The following is a 20,358-nucleotide window of genomic DNA, read 5'->3' as shown; positions in this document are numbered from 1 at the left end:
TGTAGTGAAATAATCCAACTTTGCTTTGGCTGGGAAGAAGCTTGATTATGAGTTAATTAAGTGCAAAAAAAAAAACACAAAAATAGAAAAGCAAGAACCTTTGTTGACTAAGTTCATCAAACAAAGGTTGATTAGTCAGAGGAATGAAGCAGCAGCTTCCTCTGAACCTCCATTATTTGCACATGGCTTCCATTTTTGTCTGGCTTGTAATCTGGGGTGAAAAAACTGTACTGCCCCCACAGGTCAGGGTCGGAATTACACCAAAAAATGTGACTTCCATTCATTTCGGGGTGTCTTTGAACTAATAATAAATGTATTTCCGAGCCGTTTTCGATTATGACACGGCCTGTGTTCTTTTTTTACAAAGAAAGGATTTTCTGTCATTTGATCCCTAAGATTAATAATCTGTTCATAGCTTTAGAAAATAACATTTTTATACAACTATGCTAACAATGACGTGAAAAAAAAAACGCGACCCAAAATACCCTGCTGTAATGTTTGGAGTAGTTGCTCCTTATAATTCAAAAGTGCGGAGCCTATTGCCATGGAACAGGGTCAAAGTAACCTTTTATTACGCAAATATAATACTACTACTAACAGTGATAATACATTGTAGATGGTAAGATAGCAGTAAATAGTAAGATAGGCCATGAGAATTAAAATGTATAGATAGAACTATAGTTTATATTACACATTTTTTATTATTATTATTACAGAGTTTCTAAATGCTTGTTATATAGACAAACTATGAATATTCTTCAGTAAATCCGTGGACTGATATTGGCTATCAGTAATTCTAGTTTATATCGTCTGTTTATTCAATAAAAGCCCCATTCTGGGACGGAATGGAGCTTTTCTTACTGTGGAGTGAATGGAGTGAATAGCTCTGTGCAGCTAGTGTCAGGAAGTGACACGATTGGCCTCACTTGGCTCCGTTGAAATCAGCGGGATGGCTTGGTCCAGTTAATATATACTGTCAATGCTGCTTTCACACTTTAGTATTAATTTAATGTAGGGATCATTTATTAAAAAAGAGAAACATTGAATGAGACGTGTGTTCAAACTTTTATAAGCTATTATACAAGCTTATGACAGTGATTTCAGGTTAATATATGCTTTATGTCAGGGGTCAGCAGTTAAGTTTGGACGTGGGCCAGAACTTTTCCAAGGCATTTCAAGACTAGTAGCTCTCCAGCCCAGAGGGTTGTTGAACCCGATTGCAGAACAATGGATCTCAAAGCAGGTAAACCCAAGAAGACAGGAAATAAAATATAAATAAATACCACGCCACTTCTCACATGGGATCGAACCCGTGTCGTCAGGGTCGCGGTCCAATACACTACCACTGCCTAGTGGCTAGTATATTGGGACACGGCCGGGAAAAAAACGCCCTTATAAGGAGATCGGGAGAACACCCAAGAACGGGCAGGGGAGGAATGTAAATAAAAGCTCACCAGAGAAGTATTTTATTCAATTAATGTTTTATTAACATTCATTATAGTTAAAACAACCTCACAGGCCAGATGTATCACGCTTAAGGGCCACACCTGGCTTATTGCCGACCCCTGCTGTAAGTCATATAATACATAAAATATATATTTTTAATTGCATTTTAAATAAAGGATTTATAGGAAGTGTTACCCTTTCTTTTTACAAATCATAAAATATGCCAGTAGAAAGTTGTAAGCCAGGTAATTTTTACTACAGAATTTTTCTGTAATATGAAAGCAATATTTCTTTAAATTCTGCACCACACTTTACAGTGAATTCTATCCACTGAAAGGATGAAAATCTCTGCATGATAGAAAGTCTTTGTCACAGAAAAGCACAGAAAATTCATGTACGTTTCAAAAAGCACTAAGGATTGAGTTCACGGCAGAAGGTTATCTTTGGCAGCGCTAAAACAGGGAAGCTGGTGGAAGCCAGACGCAGACAGAAGTCTGAAAGGCCTCTTTTGTCCTTTAAGCCTCATTTGTCTTCCCTTCAAGGGCTGATATCCAGTCCTTCTGCCCGTTTTGAGTGGGTGACCATCTTATCATCCACGCACGGAGCTTCGCCACTGCACTTCATAAAGCCTGGACGCACCATTAAGCCATCAAATGCCGACACCGGCTTTCTGGACGGCCCCCGATGTGGGGCCTGGGACGGGCGGGCGACAGAAATGAACAGTTCTTATCTCCCAGACTGCTCTTTAATTGTCCTTCCAACCTGTCTCACTCCACTACCCTATATCATGCCTCTGAGGCCTGTCTGAGGAGACGAGAAAGAGACCAGATTGAAGGTGGTTATATACAGTAGTTTTAAAAGGATAAGAAAACTGGCTTTATACTTTATTTTGAGAGCTGCAGGAGTGGAAGAAACCCCATCATCTTTTTCTGACCAATCTAATCATTAATAGCAATGAAACTGGAGCAGCTTTATTAGCATACAGCTCTGAAAAAATAAGAGACCACTTAAAAATTATGATTTCATTTAATTTTCCAAATAGAAAACCTCTGGAATATAATCAAGAGGAAGATGGATGATCACAAGCTATCACACCAAGCTGCATAAAGTTATCCAAAAGCAGTGTGTAAGACTGGTGGAGGAGAACATGCCAAGATGCATGAAAACTGTGATTAAAAACCAGGGTTATTCCACCAAATATTGATTTCTGAACTCTTAAAACTTGTTTTCTTTGCATAATTTGAGGTCTGAAAGCTCTGCATCTTTTTTGTTATTTCAGCCATTTCTCATTTTCTGCAAATAAATGCTCTAAATCACAATATTTTTAATTGGAATTTGGGAGAAATTCATATACATATAAATAGCAAAATCAGAGAAACTGATTCAGAAACTGAAGTGGTCTCTTATTTTTTTCCAGAGCTTTTCAGATTATCAAACAAAAATGATTATCAGACAAAGATAACCTGAGCCCCATGAAATAACTGTGATTAACTACATTTTTTGGAAGGCTGAGTTCATTTTTATTAGCTACAACAAGGCCTGATTATTGACAGACCTGTAAAATCAAGGAATCACTTAAATAGACAACATCACAACATGAAGCAGGATAAAAGACCTCAAAAAGCAACTCATCATGTCCCAATCTGAAAAAAAAAAATCAAGAACAGATGAAAAAAAAGCCATTGACATCTATCAGTCTAGAAAAAGCTACCAAAATTACTCCAAAAGGGCATGGACAACTCATCCAGAAAGTCCCAAAAGAACCCAGAACAACAACATCTAAAGAACTGCAGACTACACCCACCTCAGGTTAGGTCAGTATAATGATTCAGTGATGAAGAAAGAGACTGGGAGAAAATGGTCTCCATGAGAATTTTTTTAAGACAAAAACCACTGCTGACCAAAAAGATTATAACGGTGTCTTTGCCGTAAAACTAACACATGATTTTAGAAAAAATATCGTCATATTGAATGTAAAACATGGTGGTCGTGAAGTGATGGTCTGAGGCTGCTTTCCTGCTTAGTTTTGGCATACTCAGGTTCTGCAGCAGCACAATGACCTCAAGTTGGTTTTGGGAATGTTACTTATAACGTTCCCAGAATGTTCGTGTTTGTCTAGCTAGGGGACGTTATGGGAGAAAAACAAATCAAATCAAATAATTAAAATTTACAGATCTTGTCGCAAAGCAGCTTTACAGAAACGTGGTAGCTGGACTAAGAATTGCACAAAATAATGAACATACTATATAGACATTAATATGTCATAATATGTAACATGTACACGTTTTTTGAACATTTCTAGAACAGTAGTTCCTTTGTCAAAACTTTGTCATGAAGGGGCACCGAGTGGTCCAGCGGTCTAAAGCGCTTCCACTATGAGCGGGAGGTTGCAGGTTCGAACCCCAGGTCATGCAGCTTTACCATCAAGCTGCTGGCGCTCAGAGGGAGCAAAATTGCCCCTGCTCCCTCCGGGTGGGTAGATGGAGCTCTCTCCCCACATCACTCCTAGGGTGATGTCCGCAGCACAGGGCGTCTGTGAGCTGATGTACCAGAACCGAGTCACTGCACTTTCCTTCAAGCTCGAAAAGAAGCGGTGGCTGACTTCACATGTATCAGAGGAAGCATGTCTTAGTCTTCACCCTCCTGGTGTGTTGGGGCATCACTAGTGATAGGGGGAGTCCTAATGAGTGGGTTGGGAAATTGGGGAGAAAATGGGAAAAATTTGAAATAAAATGATTAAAAAAAAAAAACTTTGTTATGAATGAACTCTTTCATGCTCTGCCTCTCTTCTTCTCTTCTTTTCTCAGATGTACGAGGTCTGAGGGGATTTCTGGACCAGGCGTCTCGCTTGGGTTTGGACGTGTCTCTGCAGCAGGTGGATCGTAACGTCACTAAGGTGTTCTCCACTCTGTTCAGCACCATGAAGACGGACGAGCTGAACCGCTATCGGGATACTCTGAGACGAGCCATCCTGCTGCTCAACCCTCGCTCCGCCCAGGTCTTCATCCACCAGGTCAGACACACAGTCTCCATGTGTTCTTTCTGAGACATGCCGGGATGGTAATGATTTGGGCCGCTGTAGCCGGATTGTGTTGGAAGTGAAATGGATGGGTGCTGGAATTGCTGGGTTGCTGTGTAGAAGCGGTGTGAGGTATCAGTGGATCAGTGGCAGTGGTCTGATGCAGTTAAAGGAACTGCGTTTGTCAGGATGGTAGACGGGAAAATCTGAAGAAGAATTATATTTTTAGTTTGTGGATTATGGCTGGGAGATTAAAGGCACACTGGGAAACCCTTGGTTGGTTTTCTTACGAGGCCCTTTGAACAGGCCGAGGGTAAATGTTCACTGTCGTAAAGTCATGCTGATGTTCCTCCGGTTCTTCCCTTTAGAGCTATGCATGATTCTTTTGAGTACAACAGACCAGGCAATTTAAAACACAATCATAAAAAATCTAACCATTCTAGTATCATCCCTAAACACTAGTCTAGTCAGATACACTTTTTTTATAAGTTTTATGAGCTAGTTATGGCTAACGAGATGTTCCTGATTTATGCAGCTCATTGTAAAATGCACTTCAAAGCAAATCTGCACCAAAAAATAACTTATTTACTAAAGTAAATACTAGTGGTGTTAATCAATAATAATAAAAAAAAAAATAATAATAAAAAAATAATATATATATATATATATATATATATATATATATATATATATATATATATATATATATATATATATATATATATATATATATATTATGACAATATTCTGTGATTATCTGTGATTAATATCACCTGTTGTTCTTAAGACACAAGTTTTTATAGTGGAAATTTAAATTTAAATAAAAGAATGAATGTAAGAAATGTAAAATGCAATTCAATTTATATAGTGGTTTCAATTAAATACTAGCATATACTTGTATGTTTGAGGGGAGATAAAGCCAACATGGGGCACTGGAATTAAGAATGCATTATAAATTGGATAGAGAAAACTTGATTGTAAGAATTTCTGAATTTTAAGCACGTGCAACACATGGGCAGCAGGACGTGCCGACCAAGTGAGTCGTAGCTTTAAAAGCGTGAGCTGCAGGGTGCAAGCATGGTTTTTCATACAGGCGGCTGAGAGAACCTTCATTCATCCTGGCATCCGGGCATTAATTAACTAAAATTAATTACTCAAAATTAATTAATAACTGTTTTAAGGAAATCATGTAAATTGTGTGTCTTTTGCATTAAAAAGCCACCTGAGGGAATCTCAGTAGATATATTTTTTTTTTCTGTCATAAACCTGTAAACAACTCATTTATGTGGCATTTATATTTTTATATTTCACACTTTTCCTGAACTGAAATACAAGGAGAATAATTTTGCTCGTTGTTTAGTATAAAAGCAAAAACAAAGCTGCTTGCTTTTATTACAAAATGGCTAAATTAAGCTTTTGTTTTTTTTATGTTGGTTTTTAATACAAGTTTTGCTGTGCTGCATAGTTTTGACTGTATATTGGGTGGCTCAAAATGGAGAATATATATGTGTGTATATATATATATATATATATATATATATATATATATATATATATATATATATATATTGTGACGCATCCACAGAATGGTAATGCGGGTCACCTGAACTATTCTAGTGTCTAGAGGGCATCCGGAGTGGTCCAACGAGGCCAGTTGTGGGGGTGGGGCCAACAGGTTAAAACAGGGGTGTCCAAACTTTTTTTTGTTGGGGGCCAGAAGGAGAAATATATTTAAAGTCACGGGCCACAGACTGTAATAAAACAAATAATGAAATTTACCACTTTAAATAATACTTTTTCCTGATTATTTCATTTACACACCATTTTACTTGACTTACTATCTTTATATTTGACAGTGTTGTGTAAACTAAGATTTTTCAAATTGATGTTTAATTTCGTGATGTCTCTTAATATTAAACTCCTTAATTACGGCAACTTTTAGACTCTTTGGCCTGTTTTTTCTGCACTAGAAATGCGCACTCTCTCCACTTTTAGACTCTTTGGCCCGTTTCTGACACCTAGCGTTCAACCTTTGAATCTCACATTATAAAAACCTGCTTAACAGCGGGCCAACTTTCATTCTATTTCTAAAATACCTCACGGGCCGCTCCAAAAAAGGAAACGGGCCGCAAATGGAGCGCGGGCCGTAGTTTGGACACCACTGGGTTAAAGAGACTTTCTTTTCCATCACAGCTTTCACATTTTATGGCAACATTGGCTTTTTTAATGGTTTTAGTGGCTAATAGTTATTATTTTATTTATTTTTTCACAACAGGAGCTTTAATGTTCACTCTGATATGTACAGAAATATGTATTTTGTCAGCATTTACTTGTTGTCCAGGTCGTTTTATGCCTTTAGAATGAACATGATGTTATTGCTAGGTTTAGTTTCAGGTTTCTCCAGTCTTTTTTGTTGTTGTTCATCTATGTATTGCTAAGAATTCTGGCGCTGTAAAGCTCTGTCAAATCAAACCACAAGCCCTGTTTTCCTCACTGTAATGTAATATATCACCACAAACATAACAGCACAATGTGGGATGTGATTAACTTTGCCTCTCTCTCTCTCAGTCAGGGCTTTTACTTTGTTTCTTGTGTTTATTGACTTGTCTGATAGTCTGATAACTGCGTTCGTCACTTTCCGCATGCGGCACGTCTGCTGACTGCTGCCTTCAGATAGGAGTGAAATGAAATGGAACGGAGAGCAGAGAGTTTTTATAGCTGCAGCAAGCAATTATAAGCCCAGATATTGACTAACTTGTTGATTTGTGTTTTCAGCGATTTGATTATTATAAAAGCCCGGCTTTACCTGTTGGTCTAAGTTTGAAAAAAGTTCACATTACACTGAACATTATTCTGAAAATGTAAATTATATATATGTTTCAGGGACATTTTAATGGTTTCTAAAAGAGAGAAAAGTCTCTAAAGATTAACACTGCCACCCTTACACAGAAAACACTTTCTGAAAGATGACATACTGTAAATACATGGCAAAAATGATGGGATAGCAGTATATAAAGTGACCAAGTGTTGATAAAGTGTGACCTTATAGGATGGCTTTGAAGCACACAAACACACACACCTGTATATAAGTTGTAAGTTGTTATCTTAGTGCTCAAGTTGGACTGAGGCCTAATAGTGGGATATCATCTGTGTTTTCTGTTGCCATGGTAACAATATGCCAAACATTTACCTGAAAACACCTCACATCCAGACCACCACACCCATCAGTGTAGACACAGCTCTGGAAAAAATGATGAATTTCTTTGATTTTTACCAAATCAAAAGCCTCTGGAATATAATCAAGTGGAAGATGGATGATCACAAGCCATCAAACCAAACTGAACTGCTTGATTTTTTTGCACCAGGAGTAAAGCAGCATAAAGTTATCTAAAAGCAGTGTGTAAGACTGGTGGAGGGAAACATGATGCCAAGATGCATGTGTAACTGTGATTAAAAACCAACCAGGGTTATTCCACCAAAAATTGATTTCTGAACTCTTAAAACTTTATGAATATGAACTTGTTTTCTTTGCATCATTTGAGGTCTGAAAGTTCTGCATCTTGTTTGTTATTTTAGCCATTTCTAATTTTCTGTTAATAAATGTTCTAAATGCCAATATTCTTGTCTGGAATTTGAGAGAAATGTTGCCTTAGTTTATGGAATAAAACAACAATGTTTATTTTACTCAAACATATACCTACACTGAAAAAAATGATGAGTAAAATGTACTTAAAAAAGTTTCGCAACTTTCTGCATTTGCTTTTTTTTAATAAATTTAATTTCATATAAATTTAAGTAACTTCAACTTGGTTTTAAAGACTTAAATGTTACACAGAGTAAATAAGTGAACTGAACTTCAGTCAGTTCACAATATTACAATATTACTTAATTGTAATACATTATTACTTACAATATTATTAATATTATTTATGATACATAATATATTATTATTCCTAAAATGTAAATATTTTTAGTTAAAACACACATATTACACTGTCTCAACACATGGATGGCATGTAATATATCTTTTATACTAGTATATTAAAAAAAATGTATTACATGCCATCCATGTGTTGAGACCTGTTTACAACATAAATATGTGAGATTATGTAAATATTTTAATGTTTTTTTTTTTACTAAAAGTAAGTAATTTCCACACACCTTTTTTTTTCTCAGGATAAGAGCAGTGTTAAGTTTTTGGAGCTATTAAATACACTTCTGAACTTTTTCCCTTCACTGTGAAAGCAGCACTGAGTGTTCTGCAGTAATGTTTAATGAGGTGAAGGAACACATGACAAATGGTCTGACACCTCCACACTATCTTCAGCCCTCTGGAATCATTGGTCCTCACTCCTGCTCCGCTGTTTTTTCACACCTACCTCCTCTGTACGTCTCGCAGGTGCTCGCTTTAAGACTGTAGCTCAGATTTTTTTCTCTTCCACACTTTAGAGTGTGTTAATCATCTCCTCACCCGTATGAGGAGGTCGTATGAGGTCCTGACCACAGCTCCACAGCTGTCTGGGTAGTTATGTTGAGCAGGCTGTCTACAGGTATTTGTGGTTTGAGAATGATCCATCATCTGCAGGTTAACAGTTGTGTTGGCTCTTTCTTTTTGGCAGATGTAGTTGAGATATAGATGGAGATTAAATGGGCTCAGAAATTGAAAAAAATAAAATAAAATAACAGTGTATCTACTTAATTTTTCTGTATAGTTTGATTATGCAACCTTTTTTAACCTATATATTTTCCTCATTCAATAAACAAGTGGTGTGATATAATATTGTAAAATTTTTATATTTGGAAATGTAATAACATTTTCTATAATATTATTATATACAGTAATATGAAATGCACCACTAGAATGTCTTACTGCATGGTTGTACACTACCAGTCAAAAGTTTGGACACACCTTCTAATTCAATATATATTTAGGGTCACGATGCGACTCTGTTTGTGGCGTGCTTGCAGAAATGTCTTCTTTCACATCACTCTCCCATACAGCTTCTCCTTGTGTAAAGTGTGCTGTATTGTTGACCGATGCACAGTGACTCCATCTGCAGTAAGATGATGCTGCAGCTCTTTGGAGGTGGTCTGTGGATTGTCCTTGACTGTTCTCACCATTCTTCTTCTCTGCCTTTCTGATATTTTTCTTGGCCTGCCACTTCTGGGCTTAACAAGAACTGTCCCTGTGGTCTTCCATTTCCTTACTATGTTCCTCACAGTGGAAACTAACAGGTTAAATCTCTGAGACAACTTTTTGTATCCTTCCCCTGAACAACTATGTTGAACAATCTTTGTTTTTAGATCATTTGAGAGTTGTTTTGATGAGCCCATGATGCCACTGTTCAGAGGATATTCAAATAGGAGAACAGCTTGCAATTGGCCACCTTAAATACCTTTTCTCATGATTGGATACACCTGGCTATGAAGTTCAAAGCTCAATGAGGTTACCAAACCAATTTTGTGCTTCAGTAAGTCAGTAAAATGTAGTTAGGAGTATTCAAATCAATAAAATGATAAGGGTGCCCATACTTTTGCACTGGTCACATTTTGGTTTAATGCATATTGCACATTTTCTGTTAGTACAATAAACCTCATTTCAATCCTGAAATATTACTGTGTCCATCAGTTATTAGATATATCAAACTGAAATGACTGTTTCAAACAACCAAATATTTAGAACTAAAAATGATTAAGATTAATAGGGGTGCCCAAACTTTTTCATATGACTGTACATTATATCATCTATTTAACAATCAGCATGCAGTTTGTGTGAGCTAAAACAATATATTCTGACGTTAAATTGGTACTGATTTAGTGTTTAGTGTTTAAGGTAAAAATGTGGAGCATGAGACATGTGTTTTTGATCTTATGCAGCACAGATGGATCTGAAAACTGGGATATTGAAAGAGAGAAACAGAAGGAAACAGACTGAAACTAGTTCATCTTGACTTGAACATTCTTTTCACAGTTTGCTGCTCCGTCAGTGGTGCGTGCAAAACATCCCTGATATAAAACAGAGCAACTGCTCGGCTGAGAAAATGGATTTGCAGCGGCACAACAAATCTGTACAGCTGAACTTGTATTAATTCTGTGTTTCTAGACTTGACAGACACTCTGTGTTTGTGTTTGTGTACAATATATACCACATATCGTATACAGGCCAGAGCTGGGCTATTGGAAAAATGTTTGTATTTATGTTTTACTAGTGCTCAAGTCCATTTCACACTTGATTTCTTCTTTAAATTAACATTAACTGCTTCTTAAAAGCAGTTAAAATCTTGGTTAAATGTAAATGATTTCCTATTGATATTATATATCTATATAATATTCCATAACATAGCATAATATCCCATAACATAGCATAATATTCCATAGCATAGCATAATATTCCATAACATAGCATAATATTCCCTAATCCTGTACCCTAACTTTAACCTTTAACAACATAACTACAATATATATATATATATATATATATATATATATATATATATATATATATATATATATGTTTACAGAAATTACCCAACACTTTCTCTTAATATAGCTGTCAGGTAGGGAGCAGGAACGAGACGTGGAGAGGGGATGCACGCAGCTCATGCTGTAGTAGAGTTCAGTAACATTGATATACAAAATAACTGAACAACGCAAAGTGATTTATCAGTCTACTCATGATTTAGTAGAGTTCAGTAACACTGAGATACTAAATAACTGATCAAAGCAAAGTGATTTATCAGTCTACTTATGCTTTAGTAGAGTTCAGTAACACTAAGATACTAAATAACTGATCAAAGCAAAGGGATTTATCAGTCTACTCATGCTTTAGTAGAGTTCAGTAACACTGAGATACTAAATAACTGATCAAAGCAAAGTGATTTATCAGTCTACTTATGCTTTAGTAGAGTTCAGTAACACTAAGATACTAAATAACTGATCAAAGCACAGTGATTTATGCTTTATTAGAGCACAGTAATATTAAAATACTAAATAACGGATCAAAGCACAGTGATTTATCAGTCTACTCATGCTTTAGTAGAGTTCAGTAACACTAAGATACTAAATAACTGATCAAAGCAAAGTGATTTATCAGTCTACTTATGCTTTAGTAGAGCTCAGTAAAACCAGGTACTAAATAACTGATCAGCACACAGTGATTTATCAGTCTACTCATGCTTTAGTAGAGTTCAGTAACACTAAGATACTAAATAACGGATCAAAGCATAGTGATTTATCAGTGATTTAACATTGAGACACTAATAAAATTGGTCAGCACAGTGATTTTTAAGTCTATTTATGCTTTATTAGAGACTAGCAACACTGAGATACTAAATACCTGATCAAAGCACAGTGATGTATCAGTCTACTTATGCTTTATTAGAGCACAGTAATATTAAAATACTAAATAACTGATCAAAGCACAGTGATGTATCAGTCTACTCATGCTTTAGTAGAGTTCAGTAACACTAAGATACTAAATAACTGATCAAATCACAGTGATTTATCAGTCTACTCATGCTTTAGTAGAGTTCAGTAACACCAAGATACTAAATAACTGATCAAATCACAGTGGTTTATCAGTCTACTCATGATTTAGTAGAGCTCAGTAACATTGAGATACTAAATAACAGAACAACGCAAAGTGATTTATCAGTCTACGCACGCTTTAGTAGAGTTCAGTAACACTGAGATACTAAATCATTTTTCAAAACAGTGATTTATTAGTCTACTCATGCTTTAGTAGAGCACAGTAACACTGAGATACTAAATAACATATCAAATCACAGTGATGTATCTGTCTACTCATGCTTTAGTAGAGTTCAGTAACATTGAGATACTAAAAACAATTGGTCAGCACAGTGATTTTTAAGTCTACTTATGCTTTATTAGAGATTGGCAACACTGAGATTTTAAATAACGGATCAAAGCACAGTGATGTATCAGTCTACTCATACTTTAGTATAGCACAGTAATATTAAGATACTAAATAACTCGAATCGAATCACAATGATTTATCAGTCTACTCATGATTTAATAGAGTTCAGTAACATTGAGATACTAAATAACTGATCAAAACACAGTGATTTATCAGTCTACTCACGCTTTAGTAGAGCTGAGGCTTCTTGAGAACTTTTGGCGATCACCAAGGGAACAAGCATCCAAGAGTGACAGCTGTGAGCACAAATCCATACTGATTAAAGACATCTATTAATCCAGAGTTTGTACTTTCAGGTCAATATATTAAATCCCCATTAGTCAGACGTGACAGCAGTAAGAAAATCACTGGACAGCAGCCACAAAGTCAGATTTAGGCAAATGAATTCTATAAAAGAGTAATTAAGGCTCAGAGTGACTGTATGGAGCACTGGAACAGCAAGTCACTACCCACACTGGATTCACATTTATCACTGAGACAGTCTCAAACCACTGTTCAGTTTCAGCTCACTGTTCATTATGTTTGAGATTGACGGTACTGCTAGTTTTATCAGGGCAGGTCAAAAAGAACCCGTACACTTTATTAAGTGAAGCCACCACAGGTCTAGCGCCTCTACTGGCTGCTTGCAGTGTGCTTCAACGACAAAACAGCCACCCAATTTTTCATCAAAGTTTTCTCCTCTAAACTGTATTTTTATCCACAGTGTCCAACAAAGTTAGTTTTTTTTCTGTGCTCATGTGTTATCTTCCCTTGAAAAAAAAAAACAGTTTTAAAACCATATTGCTATTGTCACGTTCTTGTCCTGTTTTTGCGTCAATCTGGGGTACGTTTCCCAAAAGCGTAGTTGCTAACTACGTTAGCAACTTAGATAGTCTGGACGATGCAGCTGCGACGCAGGTGTTTCCCAAAAGCGTGGTTGGAACTATGGAGGTAACCACGTTAGTAACTTGCATAGTGCGAACCTTAGTTAAGCTACTCAGGTGTTTCCCAGAACCGTAGTTCCAGCGAATATTCACAACTACCGTGGTTCAGCTGCGTCGTTCCAACTACAGCTCTAGACCTGTCGTTAAGAGCTTAGTTCCTGGTGATTAGTGCAGACGATGGACGGTAGGATTCAGAAAGCTGATAAATCACATTAATATTGCTGCACGAGGATTTAAGATGTCAAGTGTACCTATTTTTTTATGTTTGTGTTAATTACATTAATTGAGCCACTTCACTTTTACCCATGTGCGCCCAGGGAAAATAATAAAATTCAGTCCTTTTTTTTAATGTATGTCTTTAACATTTAGCTTTATTTGGCAAACATGAATTCAGTGTAGTGAAAAGAGTGCACTGAAGTGCTCTTTAGCTAAAATGTATTTTAGAGTCTTGGAAAGATGTATGTCAATTATTCAAGCAGGCATCTCTTGAGTAAAGATAACTTGTGCTGTGAACATTTATGAAATAGGTAATAATTATTTTTTTTAAACCCACTGTGCTATATGCACTCTGTGAATAAGATATGCAGTAAGCAGGTGTTTTGAATTACCTAATTATCCTCTGGAGGTAACAGGGCCAGACAGAGTGTGAATAAAGAAAATGTATCATTTAGCCAATACAACGTGTGTTTCTAGGCCTATACAAATGTTATCAATTAGTATTTGTTAAATAATATATTACAGGAAATACGTAGACATATGTAGGCTACATTAATATATATGTAAAAAATAATAACATTAATTGCCATTATGAAAAAAAAAACATTAAGAGAATAAAACCACGACTGGGATTTGAACTAGGCTTCCATCCGGTGTTCTGTCGAGTTTTGCTACCCTGTCAAACCGTACTACCCTAGTGCATATTTAATTTTTAAATATAAAATTGCTAGAAAAAGCCCCATATTTAAACATGCTTTCGGTAGAATATTTGGAAAGCCTGAATCAAAATATCAGGAAACAGTTTAGGGTTATTAGGGGTGATTATAAACCTTATTTTTTTATTATTGCTAACTTATTATTACTTTCATTATCATCAGCTGTCATTTACGCATTTGTAATACTCAGAAATAATGGCAAGGGGTTTCTGGTTGTTTAATGCACCCAAAAAGAACAGAATTACCATAAAAAAAACAATAAATGAATAAAAAATGTTTCCACGCATGGGCACTGGTGTTGAGAAGCACATCTCGATGGGTTGCACAATTCGACAGAACACCGCGCGCTGCACCGTCGTAGGCGCTCTGCTGAACCACTGAGTAAAACACATTTCTCATGTCTCATTTTAATAAGACTCATTCAGAATGGTGATTATTTTATTTAGAAAAAATATTGCAATAGCAAATATGTGTATGCTTTTTATAAGTAACACTGTCTGTTACAAATAATAATTAATATATACCCAGATAGCAAAAAGGATCTGGCCCAGATCCGGCACAATTCAAAACGGATCTGGCCCAGTGTCCTTTTGCACAGTGGGTAGCAATTATTGTGTACATTTTACTTGCAGTTCATTGTTATTTTATTAATAGTATTGTTGTCCGTTATGTTCTGGTGATAATTACAATATAAATAGCCTAAATGATACATTAGAAACATATTTTTGGCATAATATTTTAAAGATTGTGAGTTTTGCACGTTTTCTGCTGGGAAAGTCTGGCCGAACACATCTGGAAACACCCTAGTTAAGACCACGGTGGTTTAAACCAACATAGTTCAGACTTCTGTGGTACCAACAAAGTACGATGGTTTCGGGAAACGGTCGTACTTCAGATGTTAGTTAGTTTAACGATGCATCGTACCACGTTAGTTCAATGCTAGGCTCCGTCGTTGTACGGGAAACGCACCCCTGATCTGTTCCTTTGTTTATTTACCCTCCTCACGTGCCCTGTGATTACCTCGTGTCTCCACCACGTTATTTATCTGTTGCTCCGCCCCCTTGTTAGCCGGTCCCAGATGTTTCCCGTTTCCTGTCCTCGTCCCTGTGTATAAATAGTCCCCTTGTACCTGTTTCTCCTGTGTGTGGTTGTACGTTTTACATCATTCAGGTTATATATTTCTTTGGGCTTTTTTGGAAGTCTCCCTGTACTACGCACTCTAAAAAACAGAGGTACGATATGAGTACTTTTTTTGTACTCAAAGGTACACTCTTCATAATTGTACCCTCAAAGGTACAATATTGGTCTTTACAGGGTCAGATTTGTTCCCTCTGAAGTACAAAGTCATTTCTAACAGCAATAAGTACAAATTTGTACCATTTAACCAACCAAAGGGTACATTCAGTATTCTGTATCACTGTACTAATAAATAATATACACACTAAGAAAAGTAAGTACAGATTTGTACCTAAAAGAGTACAAAGCTTGTCGCTGGGGCTGTACCTTATATTGAGGCACAAAAAAGTACCTTTCAGTGAGAGTCCTTTTTTGTACCCATGGTTTTTGTGGCAGTAAAGATCATAAAGATTATAAACATTATCATCAACTAAATATGGCTCAAAAACTTGATGATACAAAATTGTCTGGCTTTCAAATAAAAAATGTGCAATTTAAATATATATTGTTTATTAGTGCAGTGATACAGAATACTGAATGTACCCTTTGGCTGGTTAAATGGTACAAATTTGTACTTATTGCTGTTAGAAATTACTTTGTACTTCAGAGGGAACAAATCTGACCCTGTAAAGACCAATATTGTACCTTTGAGGGTACAATTATGAAGAGTGTACCTTTGAGTACAAAAAAGTACTCATATCGTACCTCTGTTTTTTAGAGTGTATATTTTAATTGCACATTTTTTTATTTTAAAGCCAGACAAATTTCGATCATCAAGTTTTTGAGCCATATTCAGTTGATGATAATGTTTATAATCTTTATAATCTTTACTGGCACAAAAACCATGGGTACAAAAAAGGACTTTCACTGAAAGGTACTTTTTTGTACCTTAATATAAGGTACAGCCCCAGAGACAAGCTTTGTACTCTTTTAAGTACAAATCTGTACTCACTTTTCTTAGTATGTATGTTTCTTTGTTTCTTTAGTTTTATGTTTATTTATTTTGTGTTTCTCAATAAGTTACTTATAGTTACAAATAGTTCCTTATCTTAGTGTTTAACTATTTTGACACCCAATTTTAAATCATCCCGTTTTAGTGTTTGAGTAATGTTCCTGGTGGAAGGGATCTTTGTTTTGCACATTCTGTTAACTTTTCGCAGCCATGTGTGGATTATGCACAGCTAGTCTCCCATGGTCAGTTTTTTCTTGTTCAGATTTCTTCAGCTACAGCTTTCGTTTTAAATTAGCGACCGATTAATGACTTGATTGGTCTAGCCATGGCTTCCCCAGCCATTTGGTATCTGTTAGCCGCGGGCCGCGTGCTGCTCGGTGCCTGTGTGTGTGTAGGCCTGATGTGATAGTGCTGCTCTGATTCCCTGAACAGGCAGAGCTGCTGAGCATATGGGCAGATAATGTCAATCAAACCGTAACCTACAGAGGCTCGAGAACACCAGGGAGGACTACACAAGGCCTTGGCAGCAGAGTTATCGTGCTCTTTTGGCGCCGTATGCCCTTAGATATGAGTTGTCTCGACATGCCCATCCATATTCAGCGGCAGGGCTGCAGAACTCTGACCACAACAAATCGATTGCAGTGTTTCGAAATTCTGCCAGTCCTTCCACTGAATGGACTAAGTGTGTGAAATATCACTGTACATAATACTCAAATGTGAGTTTTCATAGTAGTGGAATACAGAATGTTTTATTTAGTCCACAGATGCAAAGTTTTAATGCCGGGTTTTACAGGCCAGAAGCTTAGATATCAAACAAATAATAGACCAAGGGCTCTATTTTAGCAATGTACACCTGTCTAACTGCTCATTAACGCAAATGTCGAATCAGCCAATCACATGCAGGGGTGCAACTACTATGCAAAACATAGTATCGGCGCCCTTCCTAAAATTATTTCTAGATGCAGAATATCAGTTATGTATAATAAAAAACAGCTTTGGCAATTCCTATTCTATAACTTATTAGTTTTATGATTCACCATCTACTTACTTACTTGTTATGATGCGTTATGATGTAATAACAGCACCTGTCCTGCAGGTGAGCCATGATGGGAAAAAAAAACAAACATGCCTGGGCGTGTTATTTATGGGGCGTGTTCTTAAGTGCCTGTGTTTGGGAGGAAGTGACAGGAGGGTAGATAGGGTAGGAGTGTGTAGGCGCATGATTAGTTAGTGCTGTGCTTCAGTTTTTTGATGTGTTTTATCAGGGGCGTTGCCTGGGTATGTAAAAATCTGAGGGCTCAGCACAGTTAACTATATTAGTTTATTATCTGATCAGTTGGATCCGGTGGAAAACATACACTTTTAAGGCAGAGACCAGGCTTAAGAAACTCATTTAAACTAAGTATTGTACTAAATTCTGGCTATCCTCAACATCCAGCTTCTAGCTAACTGGTTAGCTAAATACATTTTCATGGATATATTCCTGGCCCATTTGTACCAATTGAGCATCGTTTCTCAAACGCCACAGTCTACCTGAGTATTGTTACTGACCATGTCCATCCCTTTATGACCACATTGTACCTGTATCTTCTGATGCTACTTCCAGCAGGATAATGCGCCACGTCATAAAGCGTGAATCTTCTCAGATTGGTTTCTTGAACACAACAATGAGTTCTGTACTGAACTGGAATGGCCTCCACAGTCACTAGAGATCTCAATCCAATAGAGCAGCTTTGGGATGTTTTGGAACGGGAGATTCGCATCATGGATGTGCAGCTGATAAATCTGCAGCAACTGTGTGATGCTATCATGTTAATAAGGATCAGACTCCCTGAGGAATGTTTCCAGTTTAGGATTAAGGCAGTTCTGAAGGTTCCGAAAATAGGGTCCAACACGGTACAAGGAAAGGTGTAACTTATAAAGTGGCTGGTGAGTGTCTTTGGTATCATGAGTGCACAAAAAATATGCCTTGCACAGCTCAGTTAACTTATCATGGGTATGTTTTGGACATAATATGAATTAAACCAATCAGTGTGTCACTTGTCATTTCCTTTAAGAGGCAGGTGTGCTCTGACTTTGGCACTTTTATATTTTAACAGTGCAGCGCTTTGTGCATCTTAGCAGAGGATACTGACCTGCGTGTGATTAGTTTAATGTCTAGATGCTGTTAAAACATGGAAAGTTCTGATATTTAGTGATTGAATATGTAATCTGTTGTGTTTGGGCACTTTTGGAGACGTAGGCTTACTTTTTGGTAACGATTAATGATTAGTCGACAAGGAAAGTTGTAGTCGACAAATTGAAAAAACTGACATTGTTGCAGCCCTAGTGTTTAACAAGCAGGGGTTTAAACACACCCATGTCAAGCCTATAGGAATGGACTCTGAAGCTTGACTGTTGTCCTGGTTTTAATCAGTCAGTAGTGCACCTGTGTTTTCTGCTGCCAAAGTACAAACACGCAAGAAATGTATCTGAACACACTTCCAGACCACTAGACCAACTCTGACGCTATTTTACGGCGCAGGCGCAATGCGTGAAAATACACTGTTAACGGGGTGTAAGATAGCAAAGAGAATCGTGACACACCTTGTGCTAAGTGTACAATAGAGACCCAAGGGTTCTTAACCTGGGGGTTATGACCCTAGGGTTGCCACCCTGGCTCCTCTGGGCCATGACCACCACAGGCCCATTGCTAGGGCATGGTGCCCGTAGAAATGGTATGTTTACTTTTATTTCTTGTATGTGTTTTTAGTAAAGAGGTGATCAAGAAAACATTGAATTATAATTAAAGCTTGAAATGCACATTCTCTTGCAGCAAAGTGTTTGTTAATTAATTCGTAAATGAAATCTATTTTGTGTGGAGTGTGCAGCAAGGAACTAATTAAACTGAACAAAATAAACTAAATAAATTAAGAACTTAAGCATAACTGTAAGGACTCTTAGAAGCCCGCAGACAATTTTACTTAAAAAGGAAAAAAAACAACAAAAACATTTGATTATGTATCTGCTTATTCAATAATAATCTTCACTGAACAGTGTGGTTCTCAAAAATATAGAAACATTTTGACTCAAAATTTACATAAAGCTCTACAAACATTTTTTAATCTAGGAAATAAAGAAACCTCTAGAATATAATCAAGAGGAAGATGGATGATCACAAGCCATCAAACCAAACAGAACTGCTTGAATTTTTGCACCAGGAGTAAAGGCATAAGTTATCCAAAAGCAGTGTGTAAGACTGGTGGAGGAGAACGTGCCAAGATGCCTGAAAAACTGTGATTAAAAACCAGGGTTATTCCACCAAATATTGATTTCTGAACTCTTAAACTTTATGAATATGAACTTGTTTTCTTTGCATTATTTGAGGTCTGAAATTTCTGCGTCTTTTTGTTATTCCAGTCATTTCTCATTTTCTGCAAATAAATGTTCTAAATGACAATATTTTAAATTGGAATTTGGGAGAAATGTTGTCAGTAGTTTATAGAATAAAACACCAATGTTAATTTCACTCAAACATAAACCTATAAATAGCGAAATCAGAAAAACTAATTCTGAAACTGAAGTGGTCAGTGGTTTCTGAAAAGGAAGAAACAGCACCATCTAACCACCCAGTGAGAGCAAGGCCAATTGTGTTCTCTCTGGTCTCTGCCGGCTGATGGCAAGCTGCATGACCGGGATTCGAACCAGCGATCTCCCGATCACAGAGGCAGTGCTTTAAACTGCTGAACCACTCAGCAAAATCCAATTTCAGTGCCCAGAGCATCCAGAATGAGACACATCTGTACAAATCAGATTATAATCGTGAAGTAGCTGAATGCATTATTGAAAGCATTTGGACATTTATGATACACATGGTAATCTTTCTCAAATAAATCTCCCATTGAGCAATTAAATGGTAATATCCTGAGTTCTGAGGGTTAATGATATACATATATATATATATATATATATATACATACATATATATATATATA

The 20,358-nt window shown here is 36.7% G+C and overlaps 1 protein-coding gene across 2 annotated transcripts in view; it reads left to right on the top strand.

Moving 5' to 3' along the window:
- The window catches only part of grid1a (glutamate receptor, ionotropic, delta 1a), a 738,749-nt gene that overhangs the window by 530,610 nt on the left and 187,781 nt on the right, over positions 1-20,358 (top strand). For both annotated transcript variants that reach the window (XM_049464094.1, XM_049464096.1), the window contains exon 4: positions 4,254-4,459. In XM_049464094.1, coding sequence (XP_049320051.1) covers positions 4,254-4,459 — 206 coding nt within the window. The remainder of the gene's footprint in view (positions 1-4,253; positions 4,460-20,358) is intronic.

This window comes from Astyanax mexicanus, chromosome 14 (genome assembly GCF_023375975.1).
Source record: "Astyanax mexicanus isolate ESR-SI-001 chromosome 14, AstMex3_surface, whole genome shotgun sequence".
Classification (NCBI taxonomy): Eukaryota; Metazoa; Chordata; class Actinopteri; order Characiformes; family Acestrorhamphidae; genus Astyanax; species Astyanax mexicanus.
Note: the sequence above shows the minus strand (reverse complement) of the source record. Positions and strands in the feature narration are given on the sequence as shown.